This window comes from Prenolepis imparis, unplaced genomic scaffold (assembly GCF_030444845.1).
Source record: "Prenolepis imparis isolate NDT839.2.m4 unplaced genomic scaffold, iyPreImpa1.0 SCAF_2, whole genome shotgun sequence".
In the NCBI taxonomy this organism is placed as follows: Eukaryota; Metazoa; Arthropoda; class Insecta; order Hymenoptera; family Formicidae; genus Prenolepis; species Prenolepis imparis.
In genome coordinates this window covers 13,663,733-13,677,924 of record NW_028141160.1, presented here as the reverse complement: position 1 = coordinate 13,677,924, position 14,192 = coordinate 13,663,733, and the positions used below count along the sequence as shown (strand labels likewise).

At 34.4% G+C, this 14,192-nt stretch overlaps 2 protein-coding genes across 2 annotated transcripts; one reads left to right on the top strand and one right to left on the bottom strand.

Annotated features, from left to right (window-relative positions):
* Positions 1 to 2,243: 2,243 nt before the first annotated feature.
* Positions 2,244 to 6,300, top strand: Tm2 (tropomyosin 2). Its single transcript, XM_083057177.1, has 7 exons — positions 2,244 to 2,395; positions 4,488 to 4,775; positions 4,922 to 5,055; positions 5,126 to 5,314; positions 5,402 to 5,477; positions 5,631 to 5,763; positions 5,873 to 6,300. The coding sequence occupies exons 2-7, from the start codon at positions 4,536 to 4,538 to the stop codon at positions 5,953 to 5,955; spliced, it is 855 nt and encodes a 284-aa protein (XP_082913303.1). The 5' UTR covers positions 2,244 to 2,395; positions 4,488 to 4,535; the 3' UTR covers positions 5,956 to 6,300.
* Positions 6,301 to 8,304: 2,004 nt separating this feature from the next.
* On the bottom strand, positions 8,305 to 13,711 carry Ear (ENL/AF9-related super elongation complex transcription factor). Its single transcript, XM_083057152.1, has 3 exons — positions 12,988 to 13,711; positions 12,651 to 12,916; positions 8,305 to 12,424 (listed from the first exon to the last, which is right to left on the bottom strand). Exons 1-3 carry the CDS (start codon positions 13,124 to 13,126, stop codon positions 10,604 to 10,606), a joined length of 2,226 nt encoding a protein of 741 aa, XP_082913278.1. The 5' UTR covers positions 13,127 to 13,711; the 3' UTR covers positions 8,305 to 10,603.
* Between the last annotated feature and the right edge of the window lie 481 nt (positions 13,712 to 14,192).

Sequence of the window (14,192 nt, the reverse complement as noted above, 5' to 3'; positions counted from 1 at the left end):
TGTATATATAATAACGATAACGCCGTCGCGTGAGATAATGACGGTAATTAGTGAGCAACGTGGCGCGGTTACACGGCATAAAATAGCTTCGAGTCTATATCTTGATCGGTAATGTATGTCCAATTACACAAGCTGTGTGCATGTGCGACATGAGAATCTATATCTAATAAATACTTTTAGATTTAAAAATCAGACATGTATATATATATATATATATTTAGGGAAAACGACGTTGAAAATATGTGATAAGGCACGGCTTTGGCCATGCACGACTACGTTTATTCGAGCACTTCCGTCGTTATTTGTGAAAAATTTGTGAACAATTGCCAAGAGCAATCGAGAGAGAGAAAATATTAAAATTCGATTCTTTATACTTCAATGCGATGTCTATGTGTCCAATGGTTTCAATAATCCCACTGCGATATCTAATATCGATTCTAATATCGAGAGTATATTTATTGGTTTTTGATTTATTATCGCGGAACGAGACATCAATAATTCTGCAATATCGGAAAGGAACATGGAGAATTACTTTGAAATTTGTTATCGGCTATTGTCATTTATGAGATATAAGATATTTTCACAAATATCGGTGGAAGGAGCTGTTTTATAAATATTTCATATATTTTGTTATACTGTGTTTCTATGCTCTTCGCATTATAATTCAGAAGCTAAGTGTACTATAACAAATATCCGATACACACACATACTTTTCACGAATTCTATCACTTTTTACACTCTCCTACACAGAATACTGCGAAGTAAATAGCATAATCCTCCCAGATTTTATCGTAATAAGGTCAATAAGCACAAATATAATAAAACAATTCTCTTCCTAATTATTTGCTCGAAATTAAGGACCTCTTTATAATATCCTTAAGAGTATCTTCGACCAACTCTGGGTTTTGAGCGTGTAAGGAGACAAATTAATTATCCAACAATGCTATTTACGTTAATCCTTTACTGCATAGTTATCTTTCTACCCTAAAAGGTTGCACTTACAAAACAAGTATGTTAACGATGTAAGAATAAATATTGTAGTATATTCTTGCTATTCTACCTCTTTAAAAAAAAAATAAATATATAGAACTTAACGTTTTTATCGGCAATAATATGAAAGATTTTATTGAAATAATATCGAGATTGAGATAGTTGTACTGCGGAACGATTACAATGAGAGAGAAATCTTAAGAAATATAAATTTTTATAAAACATTGGCTTGCCAATTCAATTTGGCAAGATATGCTGTAAGGGTTTAATCCAGAAATATTCGATACGTGTGTACATACATATGCTGCGCATATGATAAAAAAAAGTAAGCCACGGATTCATGTGTAAAAAAAAATCAGGAATTGAGAAATTGTCCAAAATCGAGCTCTACACAGTCGTGTTTCTCATTGTACATTTGTCAACTGAACTAGTTAGGATACTTGAAATGACGGCCTTAAAATAAAAGTTTATTTTTTTCACGATGATAAATATCTGACAGAGCAGGTGAACGCGTAGCGAAGCAAAGCAGATCTCTAAAAATGATTCGCCAAGAGCGAAGGACGTGAAACGGAAATAAAACAGGAAATGCGAGAAAGAAAGAGAGAGAAAGAGAAAGAGAACAAATATTTCTCTATGAACGCGCGTTAATCCTTCATAAAAATATATATCTGAACCTTTGTAAATATTTTTAAACACTTGTACGTGTCTATATAACTTGTAAGTGTCTATATAAGTGGTATTCTTTGTTCAACAGATATGGGTTATGAAAAATAATAAATAAAAAAAAGTAATTATAAATAATATTGTTTAAATATATATTTTACATTTTTTGAAGTTCTTTTAAAATAATTATTTTCTGCTAATATCTTGTGTTAATCTTGTATTAATTGACTCATAGAAAAAGTACGTATGTAATACATATTATTTTTTCATAAAAGAAAAATTATCCTATTAAATTATGAAAGATGGAAGTTTATTGACTGTCGTATTAAATGTTGCATTAATTGCATTACAAAAAAGATGTAAATTATATATAAACTGATGATGTAAAGAGATGTAAATTGATTTAAAATGAGAGACACAAAAAAAAAACAGTCGTAAAAAGTCTCATTTGGGACCATAGGCAAATACTTTCGCGAAAGCACCTAGTGTCTTAACAATCTGTCAATTATCCCTTTGCGAGACGCTGGTCCACCGATACTGCGTGCTCCAGCGCCGGACGAAGGTGCGACAGATCGTCTCTGCGAGAGCAGAAAATAAACGTGTTACGGGGGGCTCGAGGCGGGCCATTTTTGGGATCCCCACCCGCGACATACGCGTCCTTCCGCCGCGCGCTTTTCGTTCGGTAGCTTTTCCGTTCTCCGTTCAGATACTCGTCTCGCGCTGCTCCGATCGTTCGAGTTAGGTAAGTGCATCATTCCTGATAACGCGCTTTTTCTGCAGTGAAAAAATTCGCTTCGCACTTTTTTCTTCTCTTCCTCTCTCTTTCTGCCACTCTGCCTTTTATACGCTTTACGCTGAAACGTGTGGCAACGCTATGCTCTGGAATAAGCTCTCGTCGGCTACTGGAGAACGATGGAAGAAGTGGCGACGAAGACGGGATAAATTGCCATTCGTTGACGGGATAAATCGACCGGGATATGTCCGAGAAGTGCCGAACTAATCAGCGCTTGAATTTGAAGGAGCTTTAATACTGGAATTTGTGCTTTAAGCGGCTCGTCGATGTACTTGGTGGTGTCTGTAAGTAGTCTGTATTTTCAGAATGAAACCCTCTATGCGCGGATAGATCACGCTGCGTCTATCAACGCAATAGAGATCGGTGAAAGATAGATCGCGACTGCAAAAGAGCATTTGTATTTCCAATACGAGGGTCGTTAAAATATGCAAGAATGTATTTACACAGAGAAAAAAAAAGTGTTCCTTCAAAATTGCAGATGCTTCAATACCGATTATTTTGGTAGCTCGAAATTGATTCGTTTCTGCGATCAACGATCCATCCGCGCGTATTATTTTAAATACTTGATGTTTCTAAAATATTTCGATAAATAACAAATCTATCCGATCTGATTTATCTTCATTTGATGTGATTTATATTCAAATTTTTACATTAGGCGACAGACGACGCTTCTTACAGGAAATAGTGGATTCACGAAGATCCAAAGTGTCTCGGAGACTCGGACAGCTTTGCAAGAGCTTTTCTAATTGCTGCTAAATAATAACAGCTCTGCTAACGCTTCAAGATAATTTGCTTCCGAGCTTAACATAAAAATGTCGTAAGTAACATCTATAACTGTCATTGATGCATGTATTGATTCATTACATTATACTCTTTGTTAAATATAATATACGTCGCATTTGTTTAGAACATGATAATTTTGATCGCTAATCAAAAGTGGAGAAAATGTGCGTGCGATTGCTTTCATATTTTTACCATTTTTTTCATGGTGAAGAAAATAAGCATGATGTCATTGACATCGAATGAAATGTAATTATCGGCTCTCAGCAGGCTATTTTAATATCTCTGGGTTCAAAATATTGCGTTTTAAATGATACATTTTGATCAATTTCGCGATAATTAATAAATTTTTGGAATAAGCCATTGAAAACTATTTCTCGCGAATGTTTTTTTTGCTTGCTACATTTTTTTATTTTCTACAACACGTAGATATATAGCAAGAGATAGCCTTATACATTGAAAATCAATATAAAATATTATATTGTTACATGCAGCTATCTTTTTAACGATATTTCTGCTTTAACGTTCTTTCATGCAGATTAAATATTGTTTCAAATCTTCCCTGTTTATAACGATTATTTTATACATCATACGTTTAAAATTACGAATAAGATGTTAACGACGAATATCTGTTTTACAAACTGCGCAATATTATTTTCCGCGGTTACACGATGGCATTCTCATGCGATTAGATTTCTTAGCAATGTCGCAAGAATGTACGCATTTTTTCTGGAAATGTAAATTTGCATTTCCCTCCCCCCTCCACTCCCCGAAATGAGTTTGATTCGCGACCCGCAAAATCCGCGCGAGGAGGCCACGATCACGGAGGGCTCACCAAAGTCTTGTAAAATGCTATTAATACAACGTCGGTTAGATCGAATGTCGGTCGGCGGTGGCGGCCAAGTAAAGCCCGTTCTTCTGGGTTACACTCGTTACGTTTTGGCCTCTTCTTGCGCCGTCACGGCGTCAGAGCTCCGCCGTCGTCGTTCCGCACATATTTATAGAATCGGGCTGTAGATGCTATTTCTGTAGACGCCCTGATGCGTGCTCCTCTTCGTGCTTACGCGTTGCGATCAGCCGCCGGAATTATGGCTTTGCAGAATTCGATCATGCCAGGATTCGTTCAGAAATCAGAGATGCAGCCTCCGATTCCGAGCTTGATGAGATTCAAACTCAAAGACACTCGCGTGCCTTATCGCGAAGGCATTGAGTCGTCGTTCGATCGATGTAGAATTTGATGAGGAATGTCTTTTATTTTCAGCAAACTCGATAATTTCGTTGGGACAGTCCTCAAAACAAAGCCGCCACCATGGATGTCATCAAGAAGAAGATGCAAGCGATGAAGCTTGAGAAAGACAATGCCATGGATAAGGCCGACACCTGCGAAGGGCAGGCAAAGGAAGCGAATCTGCGCGCGGACAAAGTTCTCGAGGAGGTTGCGGAGCTTACGAAAAAATTGGCTCAGGTCGAGGGTGATCTGGTAGCTAACAAGCAAGCTCTCGAGCAAGCCAACAGGGATCTCGAGGATCGCGAGAAATCTCTTACCAACGTAAACTTCTTTTCGGATCTGTATATTATATCTTCGAGTTTGCTTTCACACTATGAGCAATCAAAATTGCGCTAGAGATAAATAATAATAAGATACTTGACGAAAACTCTAATTTCCGAAAATTCTAATACACTTAATTCTTTTAGGCTGAGTCCGAAGTAGCTGCCCGTAATCGCAAAGTCCAGCTTGTTGAAGAGGACCTCGAGCGCTCGGAGGAACGATCAAACACCGCGTCCGCCAAGTTGACCGAAGCATCGCAGGCTGCCGATGAATCCAGCCGGTAATTATACGCTTAATCAAGCTAGATGCATTCTTTGATGATAATTATGACATGTGTGATACAATTGCAGTATGTGCAAAGTATTGGAAAACCGTGCGCAGCAGGACGAGGAGAGGATGGACCAACTGACGAACCAACTGAAGGAGGCTCGTCTGCTCGCTGAAGACGCTGACGGAAAATCTGACGAGGTGTCGCGTAAGCTGGCCTTCGTTGAAGACGAGCTCGAAGTCGCGGAGGATCGCGTGAAATCCGGTGAAGCGTAAGTCGCTGCTAACAATAAGATCGTTAATACGCTTAATGTGAGAATAAAACTCAGACAATCGATTTCTATTTTTTGTTCTTACAGCAAGATCATGGAACTGGAAGAAGAATTGAAGGTCGTCGGTAACAGTTTGAAATCTCTGGAAGTATCCGAGGAAAAGGTATAGTGTGATTGTTAATGTAAACAGTACTTTATTACTCCTATCTTGCTGAAGAACAAGTGTTCTCGATTCTCTCTTTACAATGAAAATATATGCTAAATTCGAACTTCATTTAAAATACTGATATATACTAATTTCTATAAATATTATCAGGCCAATCAACGAGTCGAGGAATTCAAGCGCCAATTGAAGACCTTGACGGTCAAACTGAAGGAGGCCGAAGCCCGCGCAGAGTTTGCCGAGAAGACCGTCAAGAAGCTCCAGAAGGAGGTCGACAGGCTCGAAGGTGAATTTATATTGCTTAATATATATCTTTTATTTTCCTCTCTTTCACAGGCAGCGAGCAAAAATCGGGATAAAAATAAAATCATCTCACGTTTCGCTATTTCTCTCAGATGAACTGGGCATCAACAAGGACAGATACAAATCGCTGGCCGATGAAATGGACTCGACGTTCGCCGAATTGGCAGGATATTAGATTACTTTACTATCGTTATGCTTCGCGTGCCTAATAATTGTTTCAATCTTCGTGTCGAGAAACCGACATTCTATGTTTGCGCGAACAATGTTACAGCTCGACGTTGTCGTTTGACGGAAAAGAGAGACATAACTAAAGGATACGCCGTGAATATTATTTACTATTCACATTCGCTATCTTTGTAATTAATGTTATTATTATCATGGAGCTCTATCGATGTGAGCGGGTCGTAATCAATTTTACTCTATTATATTATTGTGTTCGAAAAATTAAAAGAAATTCAATAAACAGTAATATAAAATTAATAAATCGATACAAGGGCGCATTTCTGCGTTGAGCAATCGAGCAATATTTTCATGCGTTATTTTCCTACCATTTCACACAGTGGCATGCAAATCAAATATAATCAAAATAGCACACAATATCACATCCTAAGGTTTATAAAGTTTCCAATATTTCATATAGAAACAAACATTTCCAGATACAATTGTTTTCTCTCATGACGTTTATTATTTTTTAATTATTTAATAAATGTACATATATAGAACGTATATCGTGTTTCAATGGCATATAAATCCAATAGTTTCGCGCATCTTGTACTATATTTTTCAAAGTCATCGACCACATTTTATTCTGCACGTTATCCTCTATTTTGTTTATTATGTACATGTAAATGAGAATCATGAGAACGTACAATTTTGGTGCACCTATGAGCTTTATACAACATTGATCTAGAAATTCTTACAAAAAACGCATAACAATGATTTTAATGACTATGCAATTAAATATTATGCCGAGCAAAGGACAGCGGGCTAATTAAGAGCGCGATAAACAGTGCGCAAATTATTCTTTCTCGTTAAAATATCGTCTATTTCGAAATGTACATTTCGGTCCTAATTTCGAACAATCTTCATCAACTGTCAAATGGAGAAAAAATAAATTTTATAAAGCATGGAACAGATATCGCGGATGTCGCTGAGGGGATCGCGGAAAGACGCACGCATAATTAAATCAATGTATATATTTTTATATGTAAAGTTTAATCTAATAATCCGTATTAGAATTTTACGAATTTGAGTCAATAATCCTCGCTTCATAAAATTTATTTTATTTGATACTTACTGAAGATGTTTCGAAATTAAGACTATGTACATTTCGAAATAAACAATATTTTAACAAAAAAAAAATAATTTGTGCACTGTTTACCTCGCTAAGCTACTCTTTGCTTGTGATATTCAAGAGCCTTCTACTTCGATTTTAAATATTATGCCATAACAATTAGATCGAGTAAACTCTCGGACACAGTATTATATTATTATTATTAATGTACATCGTACATCACTGTTCGAACATAATTGTATAAACGATGATACATATATTTAATGCTAAATACGTTGCGGTTATATGATACTCAGTTCATTTTACGATACATGCAGATCTTTATATAATAATATAGATTATTATCTAGATAAGAGAAAAATAAAAAATTTTGAATTAGACGATTGTATTTTTAACGCGTTAACAGTGTCACAAAAAGGTGAGAATACGAATTTATAATTACGAAAAAGGAAAAGATTGCGTAATCGTGCAACAATACACGAACTGAATATCATATCACCATGATAAGAATGCGCATAATATGCGCGAATATTTACGAATTTCATAAATAAATTATAATGTATTATATAATCGATATGGATGTTATACTACAACTTCCATAGGCTTCTTCTTTGCACGAGCGAACTTAATATATAACTTCGATATACTGACACATCCATAAAAAATGTCGTTCGCAAAAAATTATGACAAAAAATTCGTCTATCGCATCTGAAAAAGGCGTCTAAAAACTACATCTAGTCTTATTATTTTAACTATTTTTATCGGCGTAAAAAATATCTTGTTATCATTTGATTACACCAAGAAAGCGCTTTGATGCATTGCCAAAGATAATATACGCGATTAATACGTTCATCAAAATATGTAAAAAAAAATGTTATATCTCTTTTTAACGCCAATTATGTAAGGATTAAAAGTAGTGTTAAAAAAAGGAAGAGCAAATTCAGATCAAATACAACAGTCATTGATTAAACTGTGATGTTTTGCATCATATAATCTGTTATAGTAATAAATATGTGCGCTCTCTAAGCTAATTTATATATTAGCAGGCAATATGGCAAAGCCGCATCCATTTCAATTTATGAACATATGACTTGCATATTTACAAGGTGTCTCATTTTAATTAAAATAATCGAATATCGCTGAATATAGGGTATAAAAATTAAGATGATTTTATTTTAAAAACTAGGTTGATCTTCAAATGATCTTAATTAAAAAATTTTAAATTCAACCTTTTTCCCCTCGAAACCTTTTAACTTTTGTATGAAATATTTTCTCACAACACACAGCCATAGTTTCATAAATATTCAACTACATATATTAATTAAAATAGGACACCCTATATGCATGTATAATCAATTTCATCTTGACATCTCACAATAATATCTTTCAAGTGATGATGACATTGTTTTCAAATAATTTATACAATTTTTAGACTATTGAAATGTAGTTGTTTGCATAACAATATTCGAAAAAATGCTGCCGATATTTTCTGATAAAATGTTTAATGAAAGCTTATCAAAAGTCTTTTATGCATATCAATATTTATCATTAAACAAAATATAAAGTATATAATACAATAGTAATAGAAATATTCCAATCGATTTTTATACAAACATTCGTATGAAAAAAATATGAGAAAATAAAACAAAAAAAAAATGACTCAAAAATCAAAGATGCGACATCACTTGAAAGGATCACTCATTCATTTATCTGTGTGAATGACAATGTATACCGAACGGCGGCATAACATTGAGTATTCGTCAACCGATAGGCATGCGTACTTACACATTTGATTCTTCGATCGACAACAACATGCTTCTTGAAATATGAATCGCATGATATTTCACGCGCTCCGTTTAACATTCTTATGAATAATACAGCGCGAAAATTACACACACACATATATCGCCTTAATATGTATATATTCTTTGTTATTTTTAATGATTTCTTTAACATTATCAAAACATTAGACTATTTGATGTATCAATTGCACGTAACATTATGACTGGTCTATACAAATGACTAATATTATACAGGATTACATCGTTGTACTACATTTTCAATGCTGCAAAAATCAGATAGATTGCGTATTAGAGAGAAGCGAAAGTCATAAAAGAAAGCCAGTCTTATTACGTACGCCAATCTTATCTAGAGCACAAAATTAACTTCAAGTCTAACAAAGAAAGAATTAATAATGAAAGAGAAAAAATAGATTGATATAGTGTACGTTAATGATATACATATGTTGCATATATATATATATTTGTAATATATGTATTAATTTTGAATACAGAATTTATAATCAAACGGATTACAGATCAGTTATCAATGGTATATAAAGAGCTAAATTGATTTAGCAGCATATACGCTTTTTCAATATGATGTATCCCTTTTACACATATATAATAGTATGACTCTCTTTGAATAGAGAAAATATTACGTTGAGATAAAAAGAATTTCTTAAGATGTAATATCTTATAAGATATCGCAGCATCACACGAGTTATCATGTAACTCTTTTTCATGTACGTTATTACATTATACATATATAATACGCCCTATATTACGAGGAAATATTATCATGAATCCTTACTGTGTCTTTGTATTTAACATAAGTATTAGTCTATAATATGTTCTGTACATATAAAATGTATCAATAAATATGATGTAGTCTCAGTATAAATAAGTAAAGTAACCTATAGTAAGGCGTTTACTTATAAAAAAAAAAAAAAGGAAAACGCGTATGCTATGTTACAAAGCAGACATGATGCAATCACACGTTTATATGCTTATAAATAATTTCTCTTATGTCACTAAATCAGTGTAACAATGATTCAATGCTATATAAAATCAACTTTGTTTGTTGTCCATAGTATATATAATAAATGCATTTTAAAGACACTTTTAAAAGTACCCCAGAAAAATATAATATTACAAAGAGTAAATAGCAAAATTTTCATCTGTATCTTTATATATGCTTGCTATGTAAATAAAGTAGAATGTTATTTTATATAAAAATTTGGACGTCAATTATAAATATCAGAAGGATGTTACTATCTTTAATATTTGAACAAAAAAATTGAAAGATCAAGTTAATTGCTTTAATTAGCTTTAAATGAAAAATGTATATAATGTATATTTTATATATACATGAGTGAGTTACATTCATTAAACTGTATTGTAGATCAGCTGTTTCATTGGCAAAGTTTCTGTCAATCAAATATTTTTTCAATAGCAATTTTTTTAAAGAAAAAATTAAATGTTATATTTTATATTACATTATATTTATTATAATAAAAAAGTTCTCTTAGCTACATGTATATTAGCGCATTAACTAATATATTTCCAACTCATAAAAGTTAATGCAATGATAAATTAGCAAAATATACTCAACAATTTTTCTGGAGTTTTATTATTTTTGTCATTAAAAATTTTGTTGTAAAATCATGATTTAATGTGTGATCTTACAAGAATGCAATATATATATATATATATATTAATTAATGTGTCATACCTCATACTACAGGTGGTCACGATGCAGAGAAAAATTCTTGAAGACGCTGTACAGTTCTACGATCCAATGCACATAAATCAAAATCGAATGTCTTCTTAGTGATTTCATATTGACCAGTTTCCGCAATTACTTGCACAACTCTCTGCAACTCTTCATTATCCTGCAACGTCATTATCTTTTGTTGCAAATCCTTCAGCTGTGATACGTAATCCTCCGAAAACACTGGTGGTTCACTGATCTCTGCATCAGTGCTGTTTGTGGAATCTGGGGCCACTTGTTCAGCATCGACTTCCATGCCTTTGTCATTTGTCACTTGATCGACCGAATTAACGACACGATCATCCTTCTCTTTTCTAAAGTCCTTCTTTGATTCCTTTTCTGAATGATGGACGGAGTCAACGTCCATCGCGACTGGAGATTGACTCGATGAAACTGGTTCCAAAGGTGGAGACGTCGAATGACCCCTGCTTTTCTCACGTTTCGCTGGAATCTCATCATCTTCTTTGCTTCTCTTTCTCTTTCGATTTTCTCTTTCCTCCCCTCTGCTTCCTTTGGATTTGTCCTTTCTGCTACGATCACTTTTTTCTTTTTTCACATCCACTGATATACCAGGAGACAGTGGCTTTGCTGTTTCTGCAGGCGTAGATATTATTGTGTGTTCTGTTTCTTTCTTGACATTAAGCATAGGTTTACTTTCAAGTAATGAATCGTCATCTACGGAAGGTGCCGAATCGCTGCTATCTCTTTCTGGAATCTCAGTTAAAAGAGACAATGTATTCCCGACCGATGCAGAAGACGTATTGTTTTGTTTCTCACTTCCCTCTTTGCTTCTTTCGCGTTTCTCCTTCTTTTCTCTATCTTTGCTATCTCTCTTATCCTTTTTATCTCTCTTCTTGTGCTTATGCTTTTGTCTATCCTTATCACTTTTGCCATCCTTTATTTTCTCAGATTTCTCATTTTTTTCTGATTTCTCTTTTATTGCCTTATCATCTCTCAGTCTATCGTTTTCTTTCACAGGTTTTGGAGATTTTCTGCCATCTCTTGACGATTTATATTCTTGAGATTTTTCCTTGTCTAATTTTTCTGCTTTATCCGTTTTTTCAGGCTTTTTCTCGATTATTTTTATGACATCTTTAACTTTTTCTGTTTCTTTATGTTTATCCTTCCTTTCCTTGTCTCTATCGTCTTTGTGTTTTTTCTTATCTTTCTTCTTCTCAGACTTAGACGAATCTATATCGCTCCTAGAATTACTTTTTGCTTTGTCTTTCTCTTTATTATCTTTCTCTTTTTCCAGTACAATTTTCTTCACCTCTTTTTCCTTTGGTTTAGGGGATAAAGATCGTTTTGTAGATGATGGAGGAGGACTTAATGATTTCTTCGTAACAACAGGTGATATTGATCTCTTGTTCCCAGGACTCAAATGACTTTTATTTCCCGGACTAAGAGGTCTCTTAGATTTTTCTTTATTTTTGAGCCGATCTTTAGAACTGTCTCTAATTTTTTTATCCTTTTTCTCATCTACCTTATCTTTTTTATCTTTATGAGGACTTTCCTTTGTTTTAATAGTTTTATCCAATTTGTCAGATTTTTCAATAGTAGTTAAAGGTTTAGGAACTAAATTTTTATCAGATTGACTTGTTTTTTTGTTGTCTGGTGATATTTTTATAGGTGCTGTCTTTATAGGAGGACCAAATAATTCTTGAAACGAGTTTGAAGTTTTAGATTCGGTAATGCGATGTTTCTTGCTTTCACTGCCATTTAATTTCGGTTTGCCAACCATTGTGGGTGTTTTTGTCTCACTCTTTTCTAGCGAACCATCTCTACTGGATACTATAGCCTGAAATTATAAAATATAATTAAGAAAAGACTTATACTAATGCATCAGCTAACATTTATAAACTGTTATACATATACTTTATATGCTATAATTTTCCATAACAGATTTTCTTATATATACTATATATAATATAATACTATATTTAAAATATACATAACCAAACTTTTTAATTTAATTATATAAATATATAACAATCTCTGGAGTTATATTATATATTTATACTTACACCTCCACCTTTCAGTAGCTTTTTCTTAAACTCATCAGAAGGGTTACGAATTAATTCTGTATGACGTATGGCATTATTAATAGGTGGACCACTTGGCTGTAGAACAAGATCATACTGTATGTAAATCTTCTTGGGTTCGTCCTTATTTTTCAGGTAAATTTCAATAGGTATTATAAAGCCTGCATAGCCTGATTCTTTTACCACAAATGGTGGTTCTTTTAACACCCTTTTAGGGTTCCGAAATGTATCGTGTAAAATGAATACCACTGAAAATAAAAAAAAGTTAAAGCGAACTATCTATTAATGATTAAAAAAACAGTAAGCTAAAAAGTGATACCTTTCTCAATGTAATGATGTATGTCTGCATTGTCCACTCCTCGCACAAAAACTTCCCAATCATGCGTATATCCCTCAGGAGTGGTACGCATACGTAACATTGATGTGTGTCCACATTCCAATGTAATGCGAATTGCCATCCTCTCTTGCGAAAAATTTCAATCACCGCTTCGCAAAGAAAATACTGTGGGACAACTTAATTTCACAAGGATGTGCAAAAAAAAAAAATTACATTTTCAATCGTCTTCGAAGAGATCGCCGAATTTATCGTGCTGCGAAAAATCCTCCTCGAATCGCGCGTGAAGAAGAGGTCTCAGAGCGAACGAGAACAAGTCAGAAACATCGCAATCCAACTCGCTCCTAACGATACAAGAACAATGACAGCGCTCGTTTTCTAATTTTCGCGACACGCGAAATTGGAGCGCATCGTCATTTGAGCTCGCGCTTCTTCTGTATGAAAATGTTGGCCGTCACCGTGGAAAACGGAGGTTCTATCTCGGAGCGGAAAGCGGAATTCACAGCGAGTGCATCACTCGCGAAATCACGCCGCGATCCTCTATTCTCTCACTCCAATTCGGACTCGATTATCAACAGGTAAAACCGTGCACCGTCGAGTCTCGTCGGCATCGTCCAACGATCTTCGTTCTTCATCCGTATGATTTTCGTGTGGTATGAACCTTCTAGTGTGCATTCCGTGCATTTCCTCCGCGATCAAATTCGTTCGTGAGAGAAATTCAAACCGCCACCTATCGATGCACGATTGATTCTTCCTAATAACGGAGTGTCCAATAGGAGAGTTTGCTTTCTAGAGATAAACAAATCGTTAGAAATCCATATTTTCTATTGGACATCAAATTGATGCAGCAGAATGCAGTGGGGATTTTTTTTTCTAAGGCCGATATTACATTTGTCGTACGACAAACTTTTTAAGCTCATTGATTGGCTACAAAATAGAGACTTGAGAAATTTTCTATACTGCAGCCAATCAATGCGCTTAAAAGGTTTGTCGTACGACAAATGTAAATTGGCCTAAGGGCTTATTTACAGCGAAACGTTTGATTGGTTAATTAAAGCATTCGTAACGTCAAATCATGGTCACAAAGTTTATAGTTTATAGCATGAACAGTGTTGCCAATTTCAAATCGCGCAACCATAGAATATATAATATATAATATTGGAGCGCGTGTCGATGTGCGCGGTGCGTTC

Bases quoted from the DNA above. Each gene is read 5' to 3' on its own strand.
- Tm2 (XM_083057177.1), top strand. From the start codon at position 4,536: ATGGATGTCATCAAGAAGAAGATGCAAGCGATGAAGCTTGAGAAAGAC. The intron at 5,056-5,125 runs GTAATTATACGC...ATACAATTGCAG, and splicing joins GCTGCCGATGAATCCAGCCG to TATGTGCAAAGTATTGGAAA. The intron at 5,478-5,630 runs GTATAGTGTGAT...AAATATTATCAG, and splicing joins TGGAAGTATCCGAGGAAAAG to GCCAATCAACGAGTCGAGGA.
- Ear (XM_083057152.1), bottom strand. From the start codon at position 13,126: ATGGCAATTCGCATTACATTGGAATGTGGACACACATCAATGTTACGT. The intron at 12,917-12,987 runs GTATCACTTTTT...TTTTATTTTCAG, and splicing joins ACATCATTACATTGAGAAAG to TGGTATTCATTTTACACGAT. The intron at 12,425-12,650 runs GTAAGTATAAAT...TTATAATTTCAG, and splicing joins AGCTACTGAAAGGTGGAGGT to GCTATAGTATCCAGTAGAGA.